Below are 15,752 nucleotides of genomic sequence, written 5' to 3'. Positions count from 1 at the left end.
ATAATTAAACTTTCTGAAAGCTGTTACTTTTTTCCCTCACATACTTATTTTTTGCAAGATGTTTTATCTATTTTGTTTTGGGTTTATTTTCTCAATTTTGCTCCCATTTATGTTCTACATTTTAAACTTGGAATAAAATATTACTGCTTGAGAATATGTGAATATACTTAAATATAAAAGAGAAGAAGAACATATGGAAGAAAATACTTGAAGGTATGACTGTTGGCAGTAGCTGAGTTTACTTCAGCATATATAAAAATGCCAGTTTAAGCTTTGTACTGTAGAATTCTCTTGTTACATTATTAAGAGCTGTAGGTTTCAGGGCACAAAAATTTATGCTCATCTTTAAATTAGAAGCCTTATGTTAGTCTATTAGTCTGCTAATCAAAAAGAGAGGAAACCTTCTGTTTTTCTGAGCAATTTAGAAGGCACCACTGAATATCTGTTTACTTGAGAGACAAATAGTTCACGTATTGTTACACTACTGATTTATCTCAAAATTAGTGATTCCACACTGGAAATTGCTAATCATCCCTTTGTGTTTTAGTCCTCACCTGTGTTGTTTCCATAATGGACAGAAAGGTGTCTTGTTCTTTATAGGAAAAACTCTACTAAGATACAGTATCCTGCTGTTGAGTATGTTGCAGAACAAGAGTTTGTAATGGCTTCTTATCTTTTTCAAGTGCTTAGAATTGTCAATTTTATCTTTACCATGGAGCAGACACCTGTTGCTACAAATATTTGCAATGTTCAGTGGAAGCAAATGTCCTGGAAAGATCCAAGACTGCAGTTTCTCTGAAAAAGGCAGGTCTGATGAGGGTATAAACCCTGTCTTTACACCAGGTATTTTTCTGATTTAATTAGTAGGGTCTTAGAAGATAAGGGAGACAATTTTTTATGACTGAAGAAGGGCTAAATGCCTGTAAATTTTTTCAAAAATAATTTTTAAAAATCCATTAATTCCCATTCTTAAATTGAATTTTTTTTTTTCATAAGGAATAAAATCAAACAGAAGTCAACTTATCTTTAGTTGTTAGCATTATGAGCTGCAAAACAGCATCCACACTGCTAGTCTGCTAGTAGGTGACATTACCAAGTAAAGATTTCCTGTGTTTTCCACAACAGAAGAATGTTATGTCTATGAAAAGGTAAATGTCAAGGGAAAAAAGATAAGTTAACATTGCTTAGAATTACTCAGAAACCTGCAACAGTAACAATATTTCATGAAATGTAGGGTAAAACACAACTTTAAATGCTTGCTTCAAAACTTGGAAAAGAACCCATCCTGTGTAACTATTTATTTATTAATAGTCAGATATACATGTGTTTCTGATTGGTTTTGTATGCATGATCTCCCTTGTAAAACAATGTCTTAACCTGAGTGGGAGATGATAAATCCTTGGGAATGTTTAATTCCTCTTTATTCTTAGTTTTGGATATGGTTATTATTGAAGAGTATTTCCATTACTTCATTGCAGGATGTTTCCTCCTCTTCTATGACTGTTGTCTGTGAGCCTGAATGGAATGTATGTGTTAACAGAAATACTGCTAAATGAAACTTTGTTTATAAAGTTCTAAACTAATTCATCAACTATTTTAGCAAATCATTAAAAGTTAAATTTAAAAAGTACCTCAGAGGAACAACAGGAAAATATATCCCTTCAGTAAAAGATTTATTTTAGACCAAAGATGGAAGTTCTGGAAGCAAAACCCTCAGTACAAGCTAAGCAGTCACAACTTTGGTCCTGTTTTCCTTGTAAACTGTTGAGATGCCAGGGAAATAAAGAACATCTGATTTCGAACAGAAATATGTTTAGTGTTGACTAAATTCCAAGCTTATTATTTTAATGGAATTTAGGTAAAAATGAGAAAAGTAATCCTCACCACCACCCCCTGGCATCCACCTCCTCCTGATGCCCATCAAAAAAGGTGATTTTCTCATGCAATTAACTTTCCTTGCCCCTTGTGAAGATAATGCACTTGTTCAAGAAAAAGCATAACTCTAGTACCAATTATCTCACAATGCCTTTGTCAGTATAGAGTCCTCCACACTCCTGTAGTAGGCCTTCCTGAGTCAGAATTCTCAATAAGAGAGGGAGAAAAATGCTGATAAAAATTAAAAAAGAGAGAAACCTTCTCCATTCTCACTTCCTCATTGAGTAATGTGAGTCACTTACTGCCCCAGAATCTTTTCTATGCAACAAGCATCTGTGTCTTTGACACAGTGAACAAGATAAAGGGGGAAAAATGAGGCATCTCTGTCATAGCAGATTTTAGTTCAAGACAGATTGTGAATCCAAAGCCAGGAAATATGCTTGAGGTATTTCCATTACAGTCTTTCAGTGTCTTAAGTTAGTTACATCATATTCAGACTCTCAATTTTACTTCCAATCATACTTCCAAAGTTACTTGCAATTATTTCCAGCTGTAGTCTATTAATGATATTCAGTCTTTGAGTTATCAATATGCTGTAAGGTTCTGAACAGCATGAAGGCAATCTGAAATACTTGGGATACCTTGTACTTGAGAAATATTGTAAGATCCACTTTAGAATACGTTTGTTTATCATCTGGAAATTTTTCTGCATAATATTTCACAAGTCCATTATAAATTGCCCTTGAGTCATGAAGAAGAGAGTATTTTTCACTGTGTTCAGAAACAGGCTATTATTCTAAGTGACAAGAATTCTTCACCAGGTTGTCTAGCTTTCTAAAATGAAGGGAAGAAGGTTTAGGAAACACAAACAAAAAAACCCAAAACAACAGAAGAGTTCATGACAAAGAGTAAGAGGATATCAGTAGTTTCTGGCATAGAATTATTTTTGATTCCTCTCCCATCTTTCTGTTGCTCCTAGGTGAGGTTGGCTTGGTGAAGAGGTTTTTAAAATTAAGTCATCTTAGGAAGACATTTTGAAAACTGTAGAAGACAGTTACAGACCTGTAGATCTTCTCAGAGTGTGGCTAAGTAAATGTAGACCACAGAATAGTAATGATTTTTGGGTAGTTTCACATTCAGGGTCTTAACAGAGTGTGTGTGTATCTTCTTGGTGCTCTGATTGGTTGAGCAAATAGTCAGCATGATATGGTTGTTCCTTTCTATAACTCAGTTCCTTCCCTCTAATGGAGCACTTCCATGGTGCTCACTGAGCAGACAAGCAGTGGGGCCCTGGTACCATGAGTATTAATTGTGCTCTTCAATTTCTCTGTCTCCAAAGTTTTTGAAAATCACATTGGTGCAAAATCAGTTTGAGGAGTTCCATTTAAAATCACTGTTTGCTTTTTGCGGGAGAGAAAGTAAGACTGATTATAGATTTATTTTTTCTTCTTTTTAACGAGATTTCACTTTTGAACAGAAGAAAATTTTGTGCTTGTCAGTGGGTTCTGTCATAACTTAGAGTTTATCAGTGCTGGCTGTGTAGCACTTGATGCTTTACATAATAATTATCATATTAAAGGTGAAGTTTCAGCATTGTGATACCATACATCAAGATTAAATATTAGGATATTTGAAAAAAATTTCTCTGACCTGAAAGAAAATACTGATGATAAAAGCTTTGATTCTATTAATATTTTAAGTCAAATTTTTTTTTTCTTTTTTAATATTATGCTTTGTTGCTTTGGTTGAGGCCTTTTCTCTTTAAAGGTAACTCACATTTCTGCATGGTTATGTCAGGGTATTTTGGCATCATTCTTGAATCAAAATTTAGGAAAAAACTATATTTTACATTATTGTTCTCCTTAATGTCTAATTAAATATAGGCAGCTGGAGTATCAGTGCAAATAATTGGGCAACTATTAATAATTTGCAAATGCAAAACAGAAAATAGTCTATCTTCTCCCACTCTTTAAAAAGATGCTAGTTTCAGTGGTTGACAACACAGACTCTTGATTGGTGAACAAAAGGCTGAAGAAGTAATTTACCATTGGTGGAATTTTAGCCTATTTGAGAAGACTGTGTATTACAAGTTGATATGTTTTTGCAATAATTGCATTTTGAGTTTTTAGAAAAAAACAATACTTTTATGAAAGCAAGTTAAAACTGGATGTAGTCACTAATTATTTGCCTTTGACAAGATTCTGGTCTATATTCTGTTTTAGTTTAGTCTCAGGAAAACTAGACTGGTGAATATATTGTGAATAATATCCAGCAAGGAGAGGAAATTGAATTAAAATAACTCTTCATCAACCTTTATAACTATTTTCAGATATTTATTGTGCTGTTGATAGAATATCTTAAGCCCTTTCATCTAATTTCCGAGTGTTAACGGCGTTTTTTCTTACATTCTTTATCTAGTATACTGACCTCTATGGTGTTGCATAGCAAGATACAATTACAGTGCAAGGAAATTTGCTCTACAGAGCTAAGAAACAGTTCTAATGTAAAAATTAGAAGCAGTCCCAGATGTCAGGCGTGTTAATGGTAAAAAAATAAGCAAGAGAACTGGATTTTGAAGAGATCTATTTAAGAACATGAACTGCAGTGTGAAAAGTTGAAGTTTTCATTGGTTGCCAGATTTAATCTGAGAACAAATGTAAAATAAAGAATGGTAGGATTTCAAATAGATTAAAAAAAAACAAAACAGGAGAACTTACCTTGGAATATTCATACAATATTCCAAGAAGGATCATGTTGAAGAGAGGAAGTGGTAAGGCTAGGTAAATGTCTTTTTAGGGCTTTAGGTGTTTACTGTCAGCTGTCTATAGGGTTCTTTTCTTCCTTTCTTTTCTTCTAATGCAGTAAATGTGAACTTCATTTTGCAAAGCAGTCATCTGCTGTTCATTACTGCACTACTGACATGTTTTTTGGTTTTAAGTGCTTAACAGCCATTAACCTTAGTGCGTTTTGGCCAGTAGTCAGTAAAATGTCTTGTTCTTTCAGAAATTTTGTATGATTGGGTTAGTATTTATGTTCAGGTTGCTGGTAAGGTCTTGTGTTTTTTTTCTGTTCAGCTATGTTTATGTGATTTTTCTTGAAATATTGAGTTCAATTAGCATGCTAAGGTATTTCTTCACATGCTAGTATTAGTTACAATAGCTCTCTTTCAACTTTGCAAGTTGGAGAGACACAGGGCATTGATGTTCGAATGGATGCAGCAAATTCTCTGAATGTTCATCTCATTAGGATAAAATTGGAGAGGGACACGGTTTGCATGTTCTGTGCTCATGTCCTGTTTCATATGAACAGCATCAAGCAGAATTACTACATGGCTCGCTGCCACTTCTGCTCCATGTGTCCAGTTTCTTAGATGTAGTACTGATAGCTTTCACTAACTCTCAATTTTGTAGTTATCTAGTTGTCTCCAATCAAAGGAAAAATAATTATGTACTGCAATGTTTTACCATCTAAATGAGACAGGCCTTAGACACCAAAGCTGATTTTATGATGGGCATCTCCACTTATTCACTCTATGACCACACTTGAGTTACCTGATTCCTGTAAAATTATTTTAAAACATATTAGTCGTGTAAGTATCGGGATTTTGAGAGAGACAGGACCACAGGGAGACATTTCAAAGTATGATTTATTATGTTTCTTCTATAGTCTCATGAAGGAACAAGTACATCTTCACCTTATTCCACGGATATTCTTGGTCAGTGGTCACAAGACTACAGGTCACAAGATCTTTTAAAGGTTATTTAACCAATAAACTAATGCCACAAAGGAATGTTTCTACTTTCACACCAATAACTAATTACTTTGTTTTATACGTCTCTGCGGCAGTGCGGACTTTCTTATCCTATCATATAGTGACACGCAAAACTACTTATTATCCCTTAAACTTATTACCTTTATATTTACTTATTTACCTTTTACTTCTATATCTTAACTTTAAAACATTAAAACTTATTAAAATTTATTAAAATGTCTTTCTATTCAAACTCACATTATTATGAGTCTAAGTCTGGAAGCTTTCTCCAAAGTCTCAGGTCAAACCCTGTGCCTATGTCTATATCTAAGCTTGTATTTACAAGATTTACACAGCTTTCTGTGTTTGGAATTCCCACATGTAAGGCCTGCACAATTACTGACTTGCAGAACACGGTTGTGAAGCAAAACTGAGCTGTTAGTACTTATTTGCATCTGTAATTCTGAATAGAAAAGTTGTTGAGTTAAAGTTCTATAGCACATACTTGACAGAAGAATACATGTATAATATTCTGTCCTTTTTATGGACAAAACAAACAATTTGCATTTTATCCTTACTTTATTTTTGTTTGGAGTTCATGTATCAATGTTGTATTGATGTTCCCTAAGAATACTTTCACCTCAAAACAACTCTTTTCCTTTAGGAAAGGTGAAAATCTAATTGCAAGCAGCAGTAGGAAGAGAGACTGTCTTAGAGGTAACTTCTGCTTGCCTCCTGAAAAATACTTGGGAGGTGGAAGCTTCTTTTTGGAGAAAGACAGTTGGATTTCTTTAATCCATTTAAAGTGTGCTCTTACCTCTTTAGGATTGAAATTGGTTTGTGTACATGGATGAGGTTACAGCAATATGAGTCAGAGAAGCAGGAACATTTTGTCGGTACAGAACTTAGCACAGGGTCCTCATTTTTCACTGGTGTATTTGCCTTTCATGAGATGCCTGACAACTTGCAAAATCTGACATTAAATTTTTACAGCTGTCTGAAAAATAGGAGGTGTCCAGACTTCTTTTGGTACTGTTTTGTCCCATTTCCTTAAGGGAAAGAAAGTGTTAAATTTTTATTACTGTAACATTTTCCTTGACTCCCTTGCTGTTCACCTCACTAATCCAGAGGCATTTGAATACGAGAGATGTCTGTGTTGCTTTGTAGTCTCACACAGCCCATCATCTGTCAGGAACTGCAGATTTCTATCATTATCATACTGGTAAAGGTTTGGAAGGGCATTCTCTTCAGTGTGGCACTTAGGGCCTGGAATAGTAAGCTTTTCTAACAAAGAGCTCAGTCAGATGAATTAGCTTAATAAATATGTTGTTGCTAATACCCACATGATTGGATCATATGTGTAGATATATGCACAGAGCATTAACATATCTGCTGATAATTTATTCATGTGATACAGTTTTAAGCAATCATTTGAGACAGAATGAAGCATACAGGTTTAATTATAAATTTTATTGTTTATGTACAAAATAAAAAATTGTCTCTTGAGAACGAATGGTAAGAGTCATAATAGCAACATTTTTGTACTGCTTGTATTGTCAGATGGATTTTTGAGTGGGGTCACTAGGGTCTTAAAGCTGTCTGAGTTTACATTCATGCAAGTTTAATATAGTAGTCAATTGATATAATCTGGTTAAATAGAAAGTTTGATATTTGATGGTATGTTTGTAACTTGCTCAGAATTCTTTTGCTACCTGCTAGTCACTAATTTTAAGGGTGCAAGAGTATATGTTATTTTACTTGGGTTTTATTCTAATCTTTTGTCTTTACTACATTGCTATAATAATATTTAAAAAAATCCCAACTTTTCACTTTTATATTTTCTGTTTGTTAATATTTATTTCCCAAAATACTGCCTACTCTAATCAAGAATTTTATGCAGAAATCTGAAGTGAGATGTTTTAAACTGTGATGATAAGACCACTATGATTCTTTTTTGGTGATAGAAAATCTGTCAAGCAAGCAAAAATATAAATACATTGTATTTAAGCAAAGTTTTCTGAAGGACAGAAAAATGTTACCAAAGTTAACAGAATGGGTTTGACTTTTTTTTTTCCCTTGTAAATCAGAATAGATCAGTTTCAGTAACCAAAACTTGATCTGTTCACTGTGGAGCAATAGGAATACATTTTCTATAATGAAATGCATAATGCATGCAACCAATTTCAGTTTTGAAATCAAACATGAAATTGTCTAATTTTACTATTATTATTAAAATAATAAGAAGAATCAGTGACTGCTCAGCTAAAAATCTAATTTGAATGCCTAGGAATAATAAGGGGAGAAATATGATAAGTAGTTGTCAATATTAAAACCGGCTGAAGGAGGAAGGCTTCAGGCCTTGTAGTAGGTAGAATGAAACAGCAGATTTCAGTATCCACAATCCTTTCAGTATTAAATTTTCAGTAAAATAAAATTACTTGTATATGAAAACATAGCCTTTCCCCAGCTCTCTTTTTTTTCCTGATCAGCTGATGAAGAGACTAGCAGCTCGCTGCTTTGCTGGCTTGTTAATTTTATCCCCACTAACTGTGATTTCCGATAGCCGGCCTGCTGATAGTGGTAAGGTAAATATCCTTTTTCATTGCCGTCTTGAAGATTCAGTAGAACTACATCACAGGCATGTGTAGGTGTGTAACACGTCAAAAGTCGGTGTTCTCCGTGTTTCAATGTACAACTGAGTGCTTGAGGAGAGCAATGACATTAACTGTTGACAGCCTTGCATGCTGTATTTATTATTAGCTTTTCTAGCTTCCAAGATATGCAGAGAAATTTCCTTTTCTTAATCTTCATTAGCCTCAGTGGTTTATAGCGCGTGTCCTGCTTTAGCCAGATGAATATTAATGAATTTGTGTGCAGATTTTTTTTTCCCTTCTTTTTCTTCCTAACTCATCAGATCTCGAGCCTCCTTCATAGTGAATATCTGAATGCTGTGGAAGCATGATGTAAATTGTCTTTTGATTATTAAGGCCTAGTTTCAGGCTGTCTCTCAGGATTCTGCTTTTGTGTTTGTCTGTGGATTTGCACATCGGAGGATGCATAGGGAACAGATTTCAAAATCCCACTGTTTTTTTAAACATGCCAGGTTATTTTGTGTTGTGCATCAGGTTTTGTTCACAAAATGTTTTTGAAGAGACATTGTACACAATTGAGAAAAATTATGTCTAGGCTGTAATCACTTTTTTATTTTGATTGTTATGCTCACATGATCATAAATATTAGCCATGTTTGGTGCTGTGGAGAAATGAAGGTAATTGCCTTAGGATTAGAGCTCTTTCAGCTACGAGAAAGGATTGATTAGCATTTGCATGTACTCAAGGCAATATTGAGAAGCAAAAGCAACAAATATCAACATCAGTTATGTTCTGAGAAAGCATTAATCAGAAAGCCTTAGTTTTAAGATTTTTTTTATTTATTTTATTTTTTATTTTTCATTTCAGTTCTCTAATGACCAGGTGTTTTATTTCTTTTCTTTTGTTGGCTTTCTCAAATCACAAAAAGTTCAGCTTTTTGCTTTACAACGTGGATCTGATAGCGTGTGTGAACAGGTTCCCTTTATTCCTAGTTTGGTTTTTTTGTAGCAATTTTTTTAACCCTCTGCATAGAGCTGCTGGGTCTGGTTAAAAGCATACATCCAGGTAATTGAAACAATTGAAATTAGTATTAATTGTCTATGACTGTGCATATGGTTTGATTTTTGGGATGGGTTTTTTGCATCTCATGTTATGTATCCTTTTTACAAGAAACCGCTATACTCTCAGTGCTTCTGCGTACCTCATATTATTACTATTACTATTCTAGAGGAAATTTGAGAAAATTTTAACACTTAGGTGATTTAAAAGTGCTTAAAAGTCTTGGAAGAGGAGTTGTTACTGCATAAAGTATCTCTGTTTTGTGTGTATGCACAAAGAGCTGTGTGTGAACTGGCTTTGGGAGCTGAGCACAGTTTGGACTGAACTGGTTGAAAACATATGGTGTCAAAGTCTGTTTTGCATGGAACTATGTAACCCAGAGCTGACACTGATGTGAAAAAATGAATCTTTTTTGTACACTTACTGAGACAATACCTCAGGCCATTATGTGTGAAACTGTGTTTTGGTGCAGAATTCAAGGTTCAGATAAACAACATATTTAGCTGATAGTGGGATCCTTAGCAAAAGTTAGTTTAGTGTCTCTTTGATTGCTAGTAAATCAGTTTCTTTGTTTATATATAAACTGAACATTTTGAGTTGAATTATATGCATCCCATGGAATTGCAGGGGGGTGGGGATGTTATTGTTGTTTTTAAATATAGTTTGTTATTTCCCTTAGCCATGTCTCTTTTGTTTAAAAATTGTGCTTTTTGAATCCATTGTTGTCAGGCAATTGAAGACGGCAATTTGGAAGAAATGGAAGAGGAGGTCCGGCTTAAAAAGCGAAAAAGGCGAAGAAATGTGGACAAGGATTCTGGGAAGGAGGATGGAGAGAAAGCAAAGAAAAGAAGAGGCAGACCTCCTGCAGAGAAGTTGTCGCCCAATCCACCCAAACTGACAAAACAAATGAATGCTATCATTGATACTGTGATAAACTACAAGGATAGGTGAGCTTAGAGACAGTTTATCTCTATTGCATGTGCTCTCTCCCTCCCTGCTGATACCACTCTCTACCTTTTATAACGGCTTCATTTTTTCAGTCTTTAGAAAGAAATGTTGACACTGCTTTTCTGAAGAGTCATTCTTCTTCAGGCCTGATCCCCTGAAACTCTCATGCTCTGTGGAGGTTTTTTTTAAACAACCATCTGATAGAAAGTTGTTGAAACAATTTTTAAAAGTAAGGAAAAAGTAAGCGTAGAGCTCCTGCTTAGGAATTAAGTCATTCTGCTCAAGGTGTGTACTTAAGAACATTCAGCTTGAGCAGGATTTTCCATCAATTTATTGAGCATGTGTTGAAATTAATCTTTTCAAAGACGTGGCTACAGATTTATTAATTCAAGTTTATGAGTCTTACAGTGAAAGACTGAAAGACTGTGCAAAATGTGTAGGGCTCATATCATAGCTGCCAAAATCAAAAATACAGAAATACTGAAACATCAGAGATGGAAGCCTGTTTGTCAAGAAATCCCCATTTTCAGCATAAAAATTTGCTAAATAGTTGGACTTTAGGAGGAAACTATTCCTTCTAATCTTAAATGTCATCTGAAGACTTCTGTTTTGCAGATTTTCAAACTGCAAATCACCTATGCTTCATGAGCAAGAAATTGAGAATTAGTTCATAATGTCTTTGAATCAGATTTGAATGCAAAAGTGGTATTTAAACTCTGTATCTGCCAATAATCAGTAAAGCCTTCTTGTGTGCTTATCCCTTCTTTGCTGTACATTGAATTTCTTAGATCATATAGCACCTATTTTAAATTAAATTATTAAATTAAATAAAATATTAAATGCAGTCAGAGAAAGTCAAGAGGTATTTGCATTAGGTGACCTGCACCTAGGTGTAGCAATGTATTTTTTGCTAATAAACAACTTTCAGTCATTGACTTTAAATGGCAACTTGCCCTCTGCCCTTATTTTGCAGCTACTGTTCTGGCTCTGCCTGTACAAGCGTAGTTTGAGTGGTACTTGGTAAAGCACACACTGCTGTGATCTGTAGCTTTCTTTGGACGTAACTGTTGAAATGAACCATTCTGTGATCTGTGGGATCTTTCTAGAGCACATCAAAAGTATTTTATCATATTGCAACAGCATTCATAGCAGCAAACACAACGAGCAACAAGCAGACTACAGTCTCGGTGTATTTAGCTTGCCGTGACTCTCAACTCACAGAACAGCTGAGAAGGGAGAAGTGTTAGGTATTCCAGTCAGGACTGCAAGGAAGCATCTATGCATTACAGATCTTTGGTCTTGAACCTTCTCTTGAATCCAAGCACTTTTGATCAGGGTATCTACTTCTCACTTTTAAAATAGCAAGTTGCTACCCTAGCCTTCAGTAGGGGATAGATAATAACTGATAGCTTCTGGGGCGGTTAAAGATTTTTACCTGATTTTTGTGCCCCAAGGATGTTCCTATCTGATTTCTGTAAAAAAAAAAGTTAACAACTGAGCCATTTTGTAATGACAAGGCATGCTGTTTCCTCTCCCAGGAGCCCACATTTATGCAAGACAGAATTGCTTCCCAATTTAAAAAGTGTATGGAGTTCTATTCTCTAACGAATTAAAAATACCTCTTAAACTGAGGTCTTCAGTACTGTAAGTTATAAGGAGGAGTTTCTGCAGTCTCATTTATTTTGTGAGCTAGCATGAAACCGCCCAATACTATGAAAGAATAGAATTACAAGTTTAGTCAGGGAACTTTAATATCTTAAAATATTTGGGGTTAACTTTCTCTAGAGTTTAATTAATATTTTCAGGATTTGTAGCTTTAGAATTAAGTGGGTTTTGGGCATTGGAACCCTTAATTTTGTTGAGGGTTCAATGTTTGTTCAGCTCTGGGCTTTTGTGAGTGTGAAGTCAATTGGGGCAAGTATAGAGGGACAGGTTAATTGGAAGAAAAGTAGGCCATGAGTTTCATCTAGGGGGAAAAAAAGGGTTTTCATGTATTTAGTATTTGAATGCTTGAAATCGTCTTTGTCTTTAGCTTAAATTTTCAGTGCTAAAAGATGTTTCATCTTTTCTTTATGGTAAATCTGGAGGGCTCATCTGGACTATGGAGGGCTGATTGTATCCCAAAAGGTGATCTAGTGATACCCATCCAAAATCTTACTGACTTAGGCTTGAGTTATTTTGTCAAAGCAAATTCTACAATCTCTAGTAAGTTTTGTGCAGCTTAAAGGGCAGCATGAAAAAAAGTGAAAAGAATACGTTACTAAGCCAGTAAGTATGTGTGCTTCTCATGTTTTCCCTTGTTTTTGAGAAGAGTTGCTTGTAAATGCAAAACCACTTTTCTGTTCTTACTAAAGCCTTTTTTTTAAAAAAAAAGTAAAATCCATGATGCTCACAAAAATCTGAAATGCTAATTGGCTGCTTCTCTGTGGTGACACTGTTAAATACTGATGCAAGGAAGGATTCTCCAAGTGCTTTCCTAACTGTCTAGAACTTGACTTTAGTTGTAAGCATCTAGGGATAAGTACAACCCTTTCCTCCTTTACTTAAAAAGCATCCAACAAAACTGGCTGTCTACTTCAATGAAAGCCAAAGATTTCAGTAATACAAACAATAAGTTCTAGTAAATACTAATTGTACAATAAAGCTTAAGTATGAGGATTGAAACTAGTTTAAACAGACGTATTAGCAATATTTTAGGTAAATTTTCAGTGTGGATAAATACAATTCTCAGGAAAGGAAATGCAGAGGTAGTTATCCCATTTCTTGTAAACCTCAGATAAAGAACTCCATGCAAGAAAGTGGAAGTCAGCATTGAGGTCAATTTGCTCTTCCTTTCCTCAGTGCAATTTCAGCCTTTTAATTTAGATTTTTCTCTTTTATGCAGTACAGTTTAGCAATTTCCTTTTATTCGCATTGTGAATCCCAACGTGATGTTGATTTTAATCAAACATTCCATTGACAATAAGTTTAATAGTTCTTAGAGAGCAATTTACAAGTAAAACTGATTTTCTTTGGATATTTCTAGAGAGCTAGAGACACACTGAAGGAGAAAAAACTGCAGTGAGATTTGACTAGACTGGCAGCCAGCATTAGTTTCCTGAAATTATGGTATCTAGGGTGTGCCCCATATAATAAACAGTTTTTAAAAGGACAAAAAGGACAAAGATGGAAGACACTGAGAATGTTTAGTTTGGACTGCTTGAATGCCTTTCGTAGGAGAGTTGTTGAGGGCTTTGACAAGTTGACAGTACTTGAATCATGCAGTCTCTTGCATTTGATTCCAGTAATGAGTGGTGTGCTTCAAGATTTTCTTCATATTTATAGGCATTTCTTTATCTTCATATTTATCTTTGTTAAAATGGAAACAGGTAGCTGATACCTTGGTGCGAAGAACTGTGGGGTACATGCTCCAAATCCTTAAGTAAAATTATTATTGAAGTCTCTGCTACCTTTTTAAGCTGCACCTGTGGTCTCAGTACTTAACTTTCAGTATCAAACCATAAAACATGTAGTGGTACTACAGATGCAGATCCTTTTTCACTCTTCTACACTGCTTTGCCATCATAGGCTAAGCTGAATTAATGTAGGTTTCATCTATAATTGTTTGAAATGGAGAATGGATCTATAGTGAAGCAAAAGTAGGGGAGAAAAGATGGTCAGAATCCTCTAACTTCCAGTTATCTGACCTAGTGAAAGATGTCTCTCCTCACCCACAGAGCAGAGAAGCTGGACTAGTTTATCTTCAAAGATCTTTTCTGAACCAAATCATTCTATGATTCTATGATTTTGCTAAAGCGTTTCTTTCAAGGTACCACAGGAACATTTTAAGCTAATAAGAAATAAACAGGAGATAAAATGAGTAAGCTCATTAATCCATGTAAAAAGAAGTAAAAATACCTAGCTGAAGGCACTGTTTAAAAAGTAACGCATAAACTGGAAGGAAATTCTTGGAAAATTTGTGTTGGCATAGATTACAGTATATTTATGATATGTGTTAAAATTGAGGATTGTCCTGGCCAAAATTAAAACTTCAGTAGTGGTGTGTTAATCACAGCAGACTGGACACAGTTAGGTCTGGAGTAAAAGAAATGGCATGAAGTACAGTATCTAAGAGTGCATTATATGGTACTCACAGACCAAAAATAAGAAACTTTTCTTCTGATTCAAGTGTCAGTACAAGTGGAACTGCCAGAAGAATTACCTGTGCAGAGAAATTATTGATCAAAGCCATCTATGATCCATCAGTATTGTCCAGACATAGAAAACAGCAGTCTTACCATGACGTTATTACCTATGCACATGTGGAAATATTCATTATGGATGTATATCATTATATGTAATACTGTGAAAGCTTAAGTTGCTTCATATACTACCTGAATGTTTTTTCCATTCAAGACAGATTAGTTTACACTGAGACAAGTGTAAATAATTACTTCAGTGATAAGTAACATGGGAGAGCCTTACAAGGGGAGACAGGTTGGTTTGTTTATGCAGTCTTGAGAGGGTAAGATGATTGCTCTCAGCAAATCCATCTGGGGGAAAAGCATAATCACAGGAATTGTAGAAATATGTAAAAATACAAGATAGTGGTCACAAGGTTATATGACTGGAAGCATTTATTAATTCATACAAGTTATTAATTTAGAGTTCTGTAATCTTTCCATATGGAATACTGGAACAGAAATAACTAGACAGATTTAGCCTTTATTCCTTTTGATAAAAAGTTCTATATGATTATTTACAATACCAAGACCCTAGATTCAGGGACCTGGTAACATCTTTCCAGTTATGCATTGATCCTGATTCTCCCAGGTAAAGCATATGCATCATCTTCGCAGACTCCATTTGCAATGCATATTAATCTGAGATTTTTTTGCAATTAATTCTTAAACTAAGATTTAAGTGCTTTTACACCCTTGTACCTTGTTCTACCCTTGCTGTGTAAAACACCTGTTTAGAAGAAAGGAAGTTGCAGTGCATCAGTCCAACATTATTGGACTTACACATTTTTCCAGTCCCCATGCTTTTAGTTTGTCTTTCCCTACAAAATTAGGAATGCCCATAGAAATGAATATCATAGAATCATATGTTAGATGTGCTGTGTTTTTTACAGCACAAGCTCAAAGAACCACAGAATGGGTCAGTTTGGGTGGGACTACAGTGGGTCATCTGGTCCAGCCTCCCTGCTCAGACAGGGACATCCCAAGGCACACAGTTGCTCCTGACATTTCTTGAATGTCTCCAGTGAGAGGGACTCCACAGTCTCTCTGGATGATCTGTTTCAGTGCATGGTCACCCACAGAGTAGAGCAGTTCTTCCTCATGTAAAGGTTAAACTTTTCTGTGCATCTGTATCTGCACATTCCCTCTCCTATTGCTTGCCACAACCAGATCAGTTTGGCACAAAAAAAATAGTTTGTATGTCCACTTAAAATACTGTAGTCTTTTGAAAGAAGGGACAGTTTTACTGCTGATAGCTTTTCTTTCAGAATAAGGAATTTTTATGCCACATTTGAGCCCCAGCTGCTG

The 15,752-nt window shown here is 35.1% G+C and overlaps 1 protein-coding gene across 6 annotated transcripts in view; it reads left to right on the top strand.

The window, feature by feature from the left end:
• SMARCA2 (SWI/SNF related, matrix associated, actin dependent regulator of chromatin, subfamily a, member 2) overlaps positions 1 to 15,752 on the top strand; it is a 119,502-nt gene that overhangs the window by 89,474 nt on the left and 14,276 nt on the right. For all 6 annotated transcript variants that reach the window (XM_058827106.1, XM_058827110.1, XM_058827109.1 and 3 more), the window contains one exon: positions 10,006 to 10,223. In XM_058827106.1, the coding sequence (XP_058683089.1) occupies positions 10,006 to 10,223 (218 nt within the window). The remainder of the gene's footprint in view (positions 1 to 10,005; positions 10,224 to 15,752) is intronic.

This window comes from Poecile atricapillus, chromosome Z, assembly GCF_030490865.1.
Source record: "Poecile atricapillus isolate bPoeAtr1 chromosome Z, bPoeAtr1.hap1, whole genome shotgun sequence".
In the NCBI taxonomy this organism is placed as follows: Eukaryota; Metazoa; Chordata; class Aves; order Passeriformes; family Paridae; genus Poecile; species Poecile atricapillus.
This window is presented reverse-complemented; position numbering and strand designations above follow the sequence as displayed.